The sequence below is a fragment of the Nyctereutes procyonoides genome, unplaced genomic scaffold (genome assembly GCF_905146905.1).
Source record: "Nyctereutes procyonoides isolate TBG_1078 unplaced genomic scaffold, NYPRO_anot_genome, whole genome shotgun sequence".
NCBI lineage: Eukaryota > Metazoa > Chordata > Mammalia > Carnivora > Canidae > Nyctereutes > Nyctereutes procyonoides.
In genome coordinates this window covers 385,674-400,948 of record NW_026575154.1, presented here as the reverse complement: position 1 = coordinate 400,948, position 15,275 = coordinate 385,674, and the positions used below count along the sequence as shown (strand labels likewise).

The window sequence follows — 15,275 nt, the reverse complement described above, 5'->3', positions numbered from 1 at the left end:
TTTGGCCAGGTTAGGTCATGAGGCCATTTGTATCATCGAGGCTGGGAATGTTTTTTTGCAGGATCCATTACAACTGTGCTATAGGAGGATTCTGTTTGTGTGAGAGGGAGGGGAGAATGAATGGCTGTGGAGTAGGCAGCTTGGTCCTGGAAGGTGATGAGAACATTTCCATTGACAAGAGGAAGAAGGCTTTGTATATATGATCACATTAATTTTTGTTCATTCTCTTATCATATACTGAGAAAACCTGTTCAATGCCAGGCATAGCCATAAGCACTGGGATGTCAGGGATTCCCATATTTTGATACTTGCTAGGTACTAGACACTTGGTTATCTACTTTCCATGTGTTATTTACATGATCTCATCTAATCTGCTATATTATCGTCACCTAGATATCTGCCCCACTTGATAGGGCAGTTGAGGACCCATGAAAATGGTTAGTAGTTATCATTGCTTCCTAGATTTAAAAATAAAATTTTATTTTATTTTTTTCAGATTTGTTTATTTTGAGAGAGAGGGAGAGTGAGCACAAGTGGGGGGAGAGGGAGAGAGAAAATATTAAGCAGGCTCCATGCCCAGTGCGGAGTCCATCTTGGGGCTTAATCCTATGACCCTGAGATCATGACCTGAGCCAAAATCGAGAGTCGGATGCTCAACTGACTGAGCCTCCTGGGACCCCTTAAAGATAAAATTTTAGACTTTGTGATGGTAGAGCTTAATTGAATACATGTTTTCTAGTTCTGAGTTTGATGCTAAATTGATGTTTTGAATTGAGTACAAACTCTCCACACACCCCCACACACCTACCCATCCACACACTAAAGCAGTGGGAAAGCATGACCTTTAGTCAGGTAAGCCTGAGTTTGAGTTCTTGTTCTGCCAGGTGTGATATGACAGAAAATTATTTAGCTATTTGTGCTTCAGTTTTGTCATGTGTAAAATGGGAATAATGCCATCTGTCCTGCAAGGTTTTTGTGAGGATGAAAGGAGATGTGGTGTGGACATATAGTGCACATATTCAGTAAATGATAACTTATAGTCATTCATTATGGTTGTCTTCAAATTACTGTTTAACACTGATTTTACCTTTGTTTTCTTATGCTGAATAGGTGTAGGTAGTACTGAAGAAATAACTTATTCCCGTTTCAGTTCTTGGGACTTTCCAATTAATCACAATACCTGTTCTGGCAGAATCATAGATAATTTTTTTTTTTTTAAACCGGTTTCCTAGAACTCCAGGGTGGCGAAGAACTGTTTGTTTTTTGTTTTTTGTTTTTTTTACCAACTTTGAAAAAAGTCTTGAATGTTCCAGATATCTTTTTACACATTTGAAGTCTGTTGAGGCTTAACATTGCAGTAGGAGGCAATAGGTATGACCTGCGTTTTCTTAACTTAGCAGTTGGCAGGCTTTGAAAGATACAAGGAGAGGAAAAGGGAAGTAGGAGATTCTGGCCCTGAAAGGAGAAACTAGCTCCTCAGAGCCCTTAGACAAACTGTGAGGGAGAGGAGGAGCTGTAGCATCACTCGTGTCATGTGGTTTGATCACTGCATAGTTCTAGGGGTGCTTTCAGTTATGTTTTTAGCTTTTTTTCTTATTTGTTAGTTACTCTTTTATATTTGCAAAGTCAAAACATTTGTAGGACTTTGTGAATTTTCTTAGTAGTTGTAATGATTTGTTTGAATAATTTTAAATTCTTTGACGGAAATACTGTAAGAATGAAAGCATAAATAAGATCTTTAATTGAATTCATTTTTCTAATTTATTACTTGAGTTCATTATTTGAATTCAATTTATTACATGAGTTCATTTTCCTAATAATTTCAAAAATAATTTGGTGACATAAAATTGAAATATAACTATGTGAGTACTCTTTATAATATAGGCTAATGTTTCTTACTTGTCTGAAGTATCTCAATTTTTAAATAGATATCACCATTTCTTAAGCTTGCCCAAATATTGAATGCACAGAGATTCCAACATTTATTTCTTACGTACAGTATTCCTTAAATGTCTCTGATTAAGGGAGACCTGACGCTGATTTTCTTGTTTACTCTTTTAGGAATGTTTTAAAGGAAGTTGGGCAACTCACAAGTTACTACATAAGAAAGCAAGTAAGTAAAATCACACATCTCTGTACTATTTGTCTTAGATTTGGGTTTATGCAGAAAACTAGAAGTCTTCCAGTTCTGAAAATATGTATTTGGGTTTCTGAAAGTATAATTCCAAGAGCTAGAATTAGCATGTATTTTAAAATTTTTTATTCTTTGTGGTATGTAATTGTGTAAATTGTGTAAAATGTAATTGTGTAAATAAAATGTGGCTGAGTGATCTCTTTGTTAATCTTGTATGTAATGTGAAAACATGAGATGGTTGTTAGGATAGATGAATCTTTCTTGAAAAGTACCTGAGAATGTCCTCATTTTTCGGCACTTGCTTTCCTTTGCTAGAAGGGTTTGTGTGTTGTAGGCAGGGGCACATGAGCTGTCTGGCTTCTAAATTTAGCCAGATTTCTTTGTTTTTGTTTACTTTTCAAAATTTTATTACTTTGTTTTTTGTTTTAATATTATTTGCAGCCATATGTTCAATTTTTCTTTTTGAAGTTACTTTCTGAGACACCACAGAGTGAAACTATTAGCTACTTCTTAGCTATTGCTATCAGCCACATAGATCTATCACCAATTCACATGACCTATTCTGCTTTAGCTACTTAATCATTCTGTAAATTCAGATCATTAGTGGGCTGCCTTAAGGGCTTAAGACAAGTCCTCACAGTTACCTGAAAACTGACAGTTACTTTCTAAAGTCTTACAACATAGCCATCCTGATGAATGAAAGCTTGGCAGACAGCACATGGTTCTTAGTATAAAGTTTCTGTTTCAACCTACTGATCTTGGTAATTTTTTATACATCTAGTTGTGTATTTTTTAGGAATTTGCTGGTTTAATAAACATAGGTAGATTATATATATCTATCATAAAATCTCATCGAGGTCAATTTACCATTTGAAGGAAAGGGAAATGAAAGTGTAAAAAGACATTTTCTGTGGCTCTATGAGGTGAAGTGTACATTGAATGGAAATGCTAGGTTATTGTGGAAGGAAATGTGGTTAGAGATGAGGAAGGAGGATCATGAATAAATGAGAATTTAACAAAGCATAAATAGCAGGATTTGTTACTTCAGATCAAAGTGTAGAAGTTGGTTTCAATAATGCTGTTTATTCAGTCACACATTAAGTCCTGCATTTCTAATGTGTTAGATATTTTTAGAGTTGTTTGAGCCAGTTATTAACATTTTATATCCAGGCAGTTAAAGCATAGGGAAGTGAAGGGTTGAGGTGAAATAGTATGTTAGTAAAACAGCTTAGAATGGATATCTACCCCAAGCATTTGCTAACTTATTGAAGTGTGTGTGTGTGTTTAAGATTTTATTTATTTTTGAGAGACAGAACAAGCATGAGCAGGGTGAGGAGTGGAGGGGGCAGCAGATTCCCCTACTCAGCAGGGACCCTGATTCATGGCTTAGTCCCAGGACCTCAGGATCATGACCTGAGCTGAAGGCAGATGCTTAACCAACATACATACAGTATGACCCTGAGTGTGTGTTTCTTTAATACTGGTTTCCTATGGGAAATTAAGAGCCATTATGACCTACACTCCAAGAGAATTAAACAGCTAATGCCCCCTAAGTAAAAAGAACATAATTATTACTGTCTTCAACTGAAACTTTGCATTTTACTCATTGCATTTTACTGTGGTGCCATCTTTTAGATAGTGCCCTTTTGAATCTTTCGGGATGATTTTCTTAGTGAGTGAGTACTGTTCTTGATCCCTTTGGGCTGTATTGGGTAGAGACAGCCATCAGCTGGCCTGCCTTATATCTTTCACACCCTGTTAAGTAGACCCTGATTATACCATTATAGATGAGAGACTTAGAGGAGGGAATGGTGTGGAGAAGGTTGGTATCCAGGGTAAGACTAGTATCTGGAAAGGGATTAAGGGAAAAGAATGTTGGGCTGGCAAGGAACCAAGGGCATATTAGAAGATCGCATCTTATTCCAAGAAACAATAGTGAGATAACATGCAACATGAAGTTCATTTCTTGAAGATGATATACCCAGCTTTTTTCTTTTCTTTTTTCACTGTAATGCATACTGATCTCTAATTAAGGATGCTGATTTATATTTATATTGGTGCAGGATATTGGTCTGTCATTTGCTTTTAATATTTTTGCCTAGTTTTGGCATGAGAGTAATCCTGGACTCATAATATGGAAGATGTTTCCTCCTCTTTTCTTTTCTAGAAGAGATTGTGTACAATTGGTATTCTTTTTTCTGTAAATATTTGGTGGAATTTACCAGTGAAGCCATCTGGACCTGGAGTTGTTTTGATTGCAGAAGCTAATCAGGCCTTAGGAAAATTTCAACTGTGAGTTAAAGAAATGACTCAAGGGCAGAATTTACTTTTCCTGTATCCTGGTGAAGAAGACCGCTTAAATTGCAAAGCCTTTGCACATAGTGTTGATACTTTCTTGATGTATACTTCCAACATGTATCTTCTGTCAGAACGCACACAGTAGCATTGGCTTTTATTTTTTTAAAGATTTATTTATTCATGAGAGACACAGAGAGAGAGGTGCAGAGACATAGGCAAAGGGAGAAACAGGCTCCTTGCAGGGAGCCCAAGGTGGGACTTGATCCTGGATCCACCCAGGTGTCCCAGTAGCATTAGCTTTTAGTCTGCCCTGTGAAAATTGTTATTAATAATATAGTATGTTTTAGATTGTCACTTTTTTTAGATTATTACTGACACATTCAGTGTGTGTCAGTAAAAGGACTTTATAAATATCTTTGAATAGCCAAAAGCATGATATGAAAACTCTTATTTTTAAAAAAACCCAAAACTTTATCTATTTATTTATTTAAAGATTTATTTATTATTCATGAGAGACACAGAATGAGAGAGAGATGCAGAGCCATAGGCAGAGGGAGAAACAGGCTCCTTGCAGGGAGCCCAAGGTGGGACTTGATCCTGGATCCCAGGATCACAACCTGAGCCAAAGGCAGGCGCCCAACTGCTGAGCCACCCAGGCGTCCCAGCCCAAAACTACATACATTTTTTTATTCTACTTCTCTACACCTCCTCACCTAATATGCTTGGTTTTGGGATTGCAGAGAGAAGGTGTTATGTAATCATTTAGAGCTGGTTCCACCAAGCTTTGTAAGCATGAATTACGTGAAGCCTTATCTCCAGAATGCTAAAATTCTAGGTTTGTTGTGAGGATTAAATAAACCAATCCACATAAAGTTCTTAGCCTATGTACGATGCCTAGTAAGTGCTCAACAATTGTTTAATAATCATCTCTGGAAGAACTGAGTCAGGGTTGTGATCAGAAAATCCTGTCCCAAACAAAGCTTAGACATGTGCAGTTCTTCTGTGTCAGCTGAGTAGGAGAAGGCACCCTGCATAGGACTTTGTTCAAGAAGGAAGCCTGGGTGTGCTATGCCTTGGGCCACATCTTGTGTATATCCCACAGTACCCAGAGTGTACCTGGCTGACCCTTTCGCATTGTAATGTTTGAAAGACAGCTACAGATATTTATTTACACTGTTCTGTTTTGATAAAGACCAGTTGGTATGTGACTTTGTAACTGACTCCCCAGTACAGTTCATGCTTACTAGGTATCTGTTAACGGGTCTACCGTTTAGGGTTGGATCAAATTGATGCTAACATGTCAACTAACTTACTTTTAAAGTGTAAATTTCCCTAAGTAAATTATACATGGAGATTAGAAAAGAAATTGCCATAATTGAGTCTTTTTTTCTTTTAAGATTTTATTTAAAGATAAAATGAGAGGCACGCACAGAGAGACACTCACAGAGAGAGGCAGAGACACAGGCAGAGGGAGAAGCAGACTCTGTGCAGGGAGACCGATGTGGGACTTGATCCTGGGACTCCAGGTTCATGCCCTGAGCCGAAGGCAGACGCTTAACCGCCTAACAACCAGGCATCCCACCATAATTGAGTCTTAACTTGTTTAGAGATCTTTGAATTAGTTATTTGTTGGAGGTCTGCTTTTAATTCTCTTTTGAAAATAGGTAGTGGAAGGGCCCAAATGCAGATCAGCGGGAAGCTTTGAAAGATTGTACATCTTTTCTTCTCCCTTCACAAGTCCCCAGGAGTGCATCAGACCCAGAAGCCTACATCTTGATGGCTGTTCTGTTCTATGTTTCAGATGAAAATTATTCTTGACGTTCATGTTTCAGACAAAGCACTTGATACAGTGATAATTGAAGCAGGCATCAGTTGGCCTGCATTTGGATCTGTTTTCTGTAATCCTTGACCCAAGGCAAGGTGTGATGAATGGAGTTCATTTTTGTCCTGGGATGCGAGATGTTTTTCCTATTGACATTCGTGTTTATGGTGGTTTTCTTCAACTCCAGAGGGGAGGAGGATCTAAAATTCAGGAGGATCACAGAACTTTTCTTTTTATTTGCTATTTTTTTTTTTTAAAGATTTTATCCATTTATTCATGAGAGACACAGAGAGCGAGAGGCAGAGACACAGGCAAAGGGAGAAGCAGGCTCCACACGGGGAGCCTGATCTGATGCGGGACTCGATCCCGGGACTCCAGGATCATGCCCTGGGCCAAAGGCAGGCACTAAACTGCTGAGCCACCCAGGCGTCCCTCCTTTGCTATTCTTACTCTTATTTTTTAGTCTTATTCTTTACTATTTCTCTACTTCATATGTAATATTATAATTGTATTCTCTTCCAAAGTAATGTGCATGGACTGGCTGTATTTTTTAATTCTTGTCACTTGTACCTCAACTTCCTTTCAATCTCAGGTTGAGGATGGGCTCTGCGGAGAGGATACTGGACTGGGAAACAGCATTCCTGTATGTCTCTGCTCATTTGAGCCATGTTGCCTGTTTTCCTCTTCTGCAAGATGAGGAGTCCGTTAGTGTAGATTGTCTTTTTTTGTTGTTAACTTTAGTCACCATGCGGCACTTGACATCCCTAGGACTGACTTCTCTTATGACTGGGAGTTTATACCTTTGGATCTCCTTCACCCACTTCACCGTTCCTCTCTATCTTAGCATTATATGAATCTCTCTCTTCTCCCCCTTTTGTATGTTTAGGTTGTTTAAAGGACTTTTTTTTTTTTTTAAGATTTTATTTATTTATTCATGAGAGACACACACACACGGAGACAGAGACACAGGCAGAGGGAGAAGCAGGCTCCATGCAAGGATACTGATGTGGGACTCATCCTGGGACTCCAGGATCACACCCTGGGCCGAAGGCAGGCGCCAAACCGCTGAGCCACCCAGGGATGCCCTAAGGGGGGGGGGGAGTGTTAATTTTCTTATACACTTCAGAAATTATGTGAAGTCTGACTTTTAAAAGCTATGATAGCTTAATAGTAAACAGGAGAAGATCAGTATGCATTGGAAGGTGTATAGGTTGATTTGATATAGCAGAGATTTGATTTCCTGCTGTGTAAAAAAAGTCTTAGGTTACTTCTGTTTTACTTTGTGGATATGAGATGCAGTCAGAGTGCTGACATCAGACATCATTGAGGATCTGTTCCATGTGCAAAGAATTCTTAGTTGTATTTCTGTGAGTACAACATTATGTATTAATTATTAATAACTAACCTGGTAGGAATGAGTGAGTGAGTGAGTGCGTGTGATTTTTAATTTTCTACTGAGTTTTCAGTAATTTTCTATTGATGGTTCCCTCCTCTTATCTTTGAGTTTCCTACTTCTTTTTATTATTCCTTTCCTGAAAAAGACATATGATGACTATAAATTTTTTTTTCTTTTTTAAAAAATATTTTACTTATTATTCATGAAAGATACACATGGGGGGGGGGGCAGAGACACAGGCAGAGGGAGAAGCAGGCTGCATGCCAGGAGCCTGATGTGGGACTCGATCCCGGGACTCCAGGATCATGCCCTGGGCCTAAGGCAGGCACTAAACTGCTGAGCCACCCGGGGATCCTGACTATAAAATTTTCAAAGCATTTTGAAATATTTGTCTGAAAGCTATTTGTCAGCTAAGTGGGAAATTTTTGTTTTTTATTTTAAATTTGCTGTGGAATTATTTAGAATCTGTTCTTTTAGTAAGAGCACAGAATCCATTTATAACAATCTGCTCTCAGTTGGGAAGTTTTGCCTAGGCTTAGATTTTATATTTCAAATACTGGGCCTTCTATAAATTGACATTGTAGAGAGAATACATTTAGCATTTTCTTGGAAAAGGAGTTCTGTGATCTATTCCTATTCCTTCCTTTTTTCTTTTCTCTTTTCTTTTCTTTTTCTTTTTCTTTTTCTTTTTCTTTTTTTCTTTTTCTTTTTCTTTTCTCTTTTCTTTCTTTTCTTTCTTTCCTCTTTCTCCATGAGAGAGGCAGAGACATATGGGGAGGGAGAAGCAGGCTCCCTGTGGGGAGCCTGATGTGGGACTCTATCCCAGGACCCTGGGATCACGATCTGAATCAAAGGCAGATGCTCAACCACTGAGCCACCCACACATCCCAGCTATTCTTATTTGATACTGTATAAAATCTTAGAATATGTCTAGCTCGGGCCTTTTAAAAGCTCCCAAGACACTTGGATCTTTGGGAAATCATAGGGTTGGTGAACATAGCAAGAAAGCAGCAGCTTTGGTGATTTAGGTTGGGGTGGAAGTTTGCTAGATTTTTATGCCTGGGGTCTGTGGCTTGGTTTCCAAACAAGTGATAAAGTATTCTGGTGCTCAGTAGCTTGACAATTGAAGTATTCTTTCTCTTTTTTTCTTGTCTTGTCCACCTCCCAGAAGATGAAAAGGCCAAGCGAGAAGTGTCTTCCTGGACTGTAGAAGGTGATATTAACACTGATCCATGGGCAGGCTATCGATACACTGGTAAACTCAGACCACATTATCCACTGGTGAGTAAATAAGGTAATAAAATGTTTACATTTTTTAAAAGATTTTATTTATTATTTGAGAGAGGATAAGCAGGGGAAGAGACAGAGGGAGAGGAAGAAACAGACTCCCCACTGAGCAGGTTGCCTAATAATGGGCTCAATCCCAGGACCCTCAGATTGTGAACTGAGCCGAAGTCAGACTTTTAACTGACAGAGCCACCCCAGGTGCCCAAAATTTTACATTCTTTTAAATCAATTTGCACAATTTCCAGTTTCCTAAAAATGATGCATGTGTTTTGTATTCTAATTATAAGTTATATAATCAATATTAAATTTGCATTCTAGCTCTCTAGCTTTTATGATACATTATTTGGAATTTAGGATAATTGACAGTCATGGGCAAAGCAGAAAAAATTTTTAGTGAAAGAATGAAAAACTCTTTAATCTTAAAAAAGAAGGAGGTAGATATTTTCTGGCCAACACAGTGATAGTGTATATTACTATTTTCCTTTTTTTTTTTTTTTTCTTATAGCAGGATATATTTCCTTCTTAATTTAGATATGGCTTTTCTGCCACTTCCAGCCCTTCCTATGTTCTTGATAGGTAGACTTCAAGAATAGGAATTGACTGAAGTTGAAATCTGTTTGCAATCCTTAAATATTTAAAAACTGTTTACTGATGTTTTTCTTTTTACAAAAGGAATATATATTTAATTTTTAAAATTTGGAAAAATATAGAATACATGAGAAAGTCTCTTTAATTCTACCTCCAGAGATAATGGCCAGGTGCATATTGATGTATATTTACCTCAAGACATTATTTTATTATTGTTTTTGGTTTGCCGGTTTGTTTGGAGCAACATGGGCACCTTGTTTGTGTGTCTCATCTTAAATCCACTCTCCTTTCTTTCTTAAATATCCTAAGGGAGTGGCATTAACCACTAGGAAAGTAAAGTTTGGTCTTCATGAAATAGATAGGATATTTAAGATGTCACTTAAATCTTGTTTTCCATTTATATGATAGGAACTTTTATGTTCAGTGTGTTTTCCCCTACTTTTTTTCTTTGTTAGTAAAAATCTTAATAATGAAAGTTACTTTCAGATTTGGTTTTAACTAACCTCTTTGATGTTTTTAGATGCCAACAAGGCCAGTGCCAAGTTATATTCAAAGACCAGATTATGCTGATCACCCTTTAGGTAAATTCTGTGCTGATTCTTCATTTTTCAGTTTGTGGGTTTGGTGACTACTGCAAAGGAAAGGAGTGCTTTTTCTGTAGAAATTTTTCAGTGCTGGATTTCCAGTAAATGTAAGCATGTTTTTCTGAGACACACTAGAACATTTGCAAGAATTAAAGATTCTTTTCTCCCTTTAGAAATCTACCCAATTCTGAAAACATTGTTTATGCAGCTGCTAAAGGCTACATTCAACATAATGTATTTTGTGTTGTTATATCAAATTCTAGATTAAAAAATTGTTTTGATTTTAACATATCCTCCTACCTTAATTATGTAGTATTTATTTAAATAAAAAACAGATTGTGGAGGCCTTGATTGAATGCCTGACTACAAAGGCTGGGCTATAGCAGTAATAGAAATAGTAGTAAGGATGATTATGATTCTGTAACTGATCCGTATTTTTTCATGACCATGTGTCAGGCACTGTGCTAGGTTCCTTACACGTGTTCCTTTCTCCATTTAATACTTTGACGACTCCTGAGTTGGGTTCCATGGTCTTCTCCATTTTATAGATGGATGGGTGTCTGAGATACCCAGAGACAGTAGGTAATTTGCAGCACAAATTAGTGGAGCAGTCTGACCTTAGGGCCTGTGTATATAGCTTAAGTTGGATTATGTGAGATGACTGATTTTACATGTCTGATATGTTGAGAATTAGCATTTTTATGTGGTTTAATATACTAAGCTATGTTTGCTTTATTCTCTAAGAAGTGGGGAGATGTATTAGCTTCTTATGAATATAATTTTATTTTTTTAAAGATTTATTTATTTATTTTAGAGATAGAAAAAGAGAGGGAGTGTGCTCCACAGTGGGAGGGGAGGAGGGAGAGGAAAGAGAATCTACAAGCAGAATCCCTGGTTGAGCATGGAGCCCATCTCGGGGCTCAATCTCAAGAACCTGAGGTCATGACCTGAGCTGAAATCAAGAGTTGGCTGCTTAACTGAGCCATCCAAATGCCCCATGAACATAATTTTAAAATTGAGTTAAGCTCCCCACTTCCAGAGGAATTGAAGGACAGGACAGTCTGAATGATAGCATACTATTAAAGATGTATATTTCATTGCTCTGTACTTAATATTCTTGCATATAGTTTTAATTTGTATTTAAAAAATTCATAGATAAGGTAAATTCTAATAGGATAAAATGTTACACAGTGAAAAATAAGTCCTACTCTCCAGAGGTAATGTCTCTTAACGGTTTCTTGCACCACTTTCCAGAGATATTTTATGTCTGCCCACCCCCCCAGTTACACACTAAAGAAACACGCTATATACACCTCTTCACCTTGTTATGTCCTCTTAATATTTCTTATAAACATTCTATATAAACCCAAATAAATCCACTTCTTTCTTTTCAGTGACCGATGTGTATTCCATTTTGGAGATGCATCATAGTTCATCAAACCAGGCCTCTACTAATGTATGGCTAGTTTATTTCTAGGTTTTTACTTCTCACAATTTGGCTGCAGTTACCATTATATCTTTCTGAACATGTGAGAGTATTTCTGTTGGTTAATTGCCTAATGTAAATAGGTGGATCAAAGGATGCATGCATTTTTTAATTTGAGAGAGACTACAAATTTCACCATTTTGCCATTTGTTACTCTCTTTAAAAACATATGGGGATTTCTTTTCATATATTTTCTCCAGTATAGAATATTGCCAAGTTTTATGATTTGTGGTAATTGTTATTATAATTTGTATTTTTAAATTTTAAGGTTGGGCATCTTTTTATATGTTAAAAGGTCATTCGTATTTTTCTTTCTCTTGATCTGCTCATATCTTTAGCCTTTCCTCCCCGGTTAGATTAGTAGTTTTTTCTGTACTGACTTATAAGTACTCTTTGTATATTAGGAAAAATAGTCCTTTTATATATGCGTTATAAATGTTTTTTCCCAAATGAACGTTTACATTTTATCTTTTGTAGCATTATATGTATGACAAACTTTCAACATTTTTCTGTAATAAAACTTACAAGTGTTTTCTTTTAAGGGTGTCTGGCTTTATGACCTAGACAGACCTTTTGGTTCAGAAAAATAGAAATATTTCTCCTCTTTTCTTCCACTATTTTCATGGTTTCACTTTTTATGTATGATAAGATTTTTGATCCCTCTAACAATTACTATGAGGAGTTAAATAGGGGTGCAACTTAATTTTTCTCTCAGAAAAATAAAATAGTTATCATATGACTAATGTTTAAACATATCAGCTGTCTTTTAACTGATTTAAAATGCAATCTGTGTCTTAATAGTAAATTATCACACATCTGGGTCTATTTTTTGGTTTCTACGCTGTTTCTTTAACTCATCTCTCTAATCATGTGCCATTGCCAAACTCTATTTTTTTTTTTTTAAGATTTTATTTATTTGAGAGAGATAGCAAGAGAAAGCAAAAATACAGGTGGAGGGAGAGGGGAGAAGCACTTTCCCCACAGAGGAGGGAGCCTGATGAGGGGCTGAATCCCAGGACCCTGGGATCATGACCTGAGCTGAAGGCAGACTTTCACCTACTGAGCCACCTGGGTGCCCCTCATTGCCAAGCTCTTAATTATTATTGCTATATAGTGTTTTAATAGTTGGTAAGCCTTTTTGCCTCCACCTTTCTTCTTTTTCAGAATTTTTTTGATATTGTAGGTTTGTTTTTCCGTGTGAAATTTAATTTAATTATTTAACTAATTTATTTTTTCCATGTGAAATTTAGAATCAGTTTGTCTGGTTCCCCAGAATATCCTGTTACCATTTTTTATTAGGATAACATTAAATTTATAGACTAATATTGGAAGAATTCACACCGTTACAATTTTGAGTATTCCTACCCAAGAATATTGTTTTTCTATTTTGTCTCCTTCTATGTCTTTTAGTGGGGTTTTCAGTTTTTCTTCATTAGGTTTTTTGTTATTGTTGTTGTTACATTTATTCCCGGAGACTTTTATCTCTTTTAGTTACTCTTGTGAATAGTATGTTTTGTATTTTCTAGCAATGGTTTGTATATGAGGAAGTTAATTGACTTTGATATGTTTATCTGATATATCTGCCAGCTTGCTGCACTCGTATTTCTAGTTGTTTACCAGGTATTCCCTTGTTTTAGGGACACATAATTATTTCTAAAAATGATGAAGATTTAGTTCTTTTCTTTCTAATTTTATACATCTTATTCTTTCTCTTGTTTAATGACATTTGTTAGTACTGTCAGAACATTGTTAATACTGCTAATACTAATACTGCTGACAAGTGGACGTTCCATGATGATGGTTCATAACTTGAGATTTGTATTTGTCATGTTAAGGTGATAACTGGTCATGTTATCAGAATTCTCTTTCTAGATGATCATTTATTTTTCCTCTCTTAATCTGTGGCTCTGATGAATTATATGAATAGATGTGTTAATATAGAACTATCCTTGTGCTTCTAATAGGAATCTCGTTTAAGTCATGCTGTATTTTATGATTTTTGGATTCTGTTTGATAATACTTTATTTGGGTTTTTATATCATTTATAAAAAAGATTAGTTCATGGTTTGTTATATTCTTTTTGTCAATTTTGAAATTATTATAATGGCTGTAACACTTTTTAAGTGTATAAATAACTTGAATTAAGCTAATTTTATTAGTGAAGATTGTTTGGGTGGTATTTTTCAAACATTTTTGACTGTGACCTACAATGAGAAATGCAGTTTTAAAATTTTTATTTAAAAATTTTTTTTCTTTGAAGATTTTATTTATTCATTTGACAGAGAGAGAGAGAGAGAGAGAGAATCAGGGAGCATGGGTGGGGGGAACAGCAGAGGGAAAGGGAGAAGCAGGCTACCTGCTGAACAGGGAGCCTAGCCTGATGCAGGGCTGAATCCCAGGAATCTGGGATCATGACCTGAGCAGAAGGCACTTAGCTGACTGAGCCACCAAGGCTCCCTGAGAAATGGATTTTATAACATGATCTGTGTGTGTATGTAAATTAACAAACATTCCACAATAGCACTCATTCCTACTCTATATGATTTAGTCTAAGATTTTCTCTTCCATTAATTTACTTAAAAAAAAAATTAGTCATGGTCCACTAAAGGGTCATGGACTACAATTTGTAAAACACTGACTTAGGTTCTTGTTTAAAAAAAATCATGGAGTATAACTGATTCATCACTGGTTGGTATATAATTGCTTCATTAGCTGATGATCATGAAAGCAATTTGTAAATTGTAGGTACTTTTTAAATGTGAATCATTTATTGATCTTATCAGCATACTGCCTGTCATGTAATAAGTACTCCATATTGACTGATTTCTAATAGATTTGGGAGTTTGGCTTTAGAATTCTTTTCTTCAGTTCGTTTAGCAATTTCCTTTTCATGTTGGAAATATTTTTAAAAAGTATCTGACCTGGACTCTCCAAATGATGAGATACCATTGTGTGAAATAATAAGGCTAAACGATTATTGTGTTATCAAGAAGACAATTATGCTAATAAGTACTACATCTTTTCATTCATTTTGGCTTTTCTTATTGATTTTCTTTTTCAGGAATGTCTGAATCTGAACAGGCTCTTAAAGGTACTTCTCAAATTAAATTGCTCTCATCTGAAGATATAGAAGGGATGCGACTTGTATGTAGGGTAAGAGTTATTTTTCCACCATGGGATTAAAATATGTTTAAGTGGACATGAAGTAATTAAACATGAAGTCAGTGATTTGTTGATTTATCAAGGTAGTAAATGTTACATTGTAAGACTATGGCTAGCCATACTAACTTTTCATTAAATGATTGTTAGCATATAATTCATGCAACTTTTGTTTTCTACTTCAATAATTTAGATAGCCTCTTTGAGAAATAATATGGCAGGTAATCTAGTTTTTTTACCTGTTGTATTATTATTACTATTTTTTAAAGAACCAGGTATTCATGATATTTTGTCATTTTATTTTCACAAGTCATCATAACAGGCAAGCTTTAAGGCTGTTTATAAAGTTAAGGTAAGGCTTCTGTTGTGAAATACAGTAGCCCACCCTTGTTTGTGGTTTCACTTTCCACGGTTTTAGTTACCCGTGGTCAACCATGGTCTGGAAGCAGGTTATCCTTCTGATGTATTGTCAGAAGGTTAATAGTAGCCTTATGCTACATCACAATGCCTGTGTCCTTCAC

The 15,275-nt window shown here is 36.1% G+C and overlaps 1 protein-coding gene across 2 annotated transcripts in view; it reads left to right on the top strand.

Annotated features, from left to right (window-relative positions):
- Window positions 1-15,275, top strand: part of METAP1 (methionyl aminopeptidase 1) — a 69,555-nt gene that overhangs the window by 35,314 nt on the left and 18,966 nt on the right. For both annotated transcript variants that reach the window (XM_055313287.1, XM_055313286.1), the window contains exons 2-5: window positions 2,062-2,113; window positions 8,819-8,931; window positions 10,046-10,106; window positions 14,657-14,748. In XM_055313287.1, the coding sequence (XP_055169262.1) occupies window positions 2,062-2,113; window positions 8,819-8,931; window positions 10,046-10,106; window positions 14,657-14,748 (318 nt within the window). The remainder of the gene's footprint in view (window positions 1-2,061; window positions 2,114-8,818; window positions 8,932-10,045; window positions 10,107-14,656; window positions 14,749-15,275) is intronic.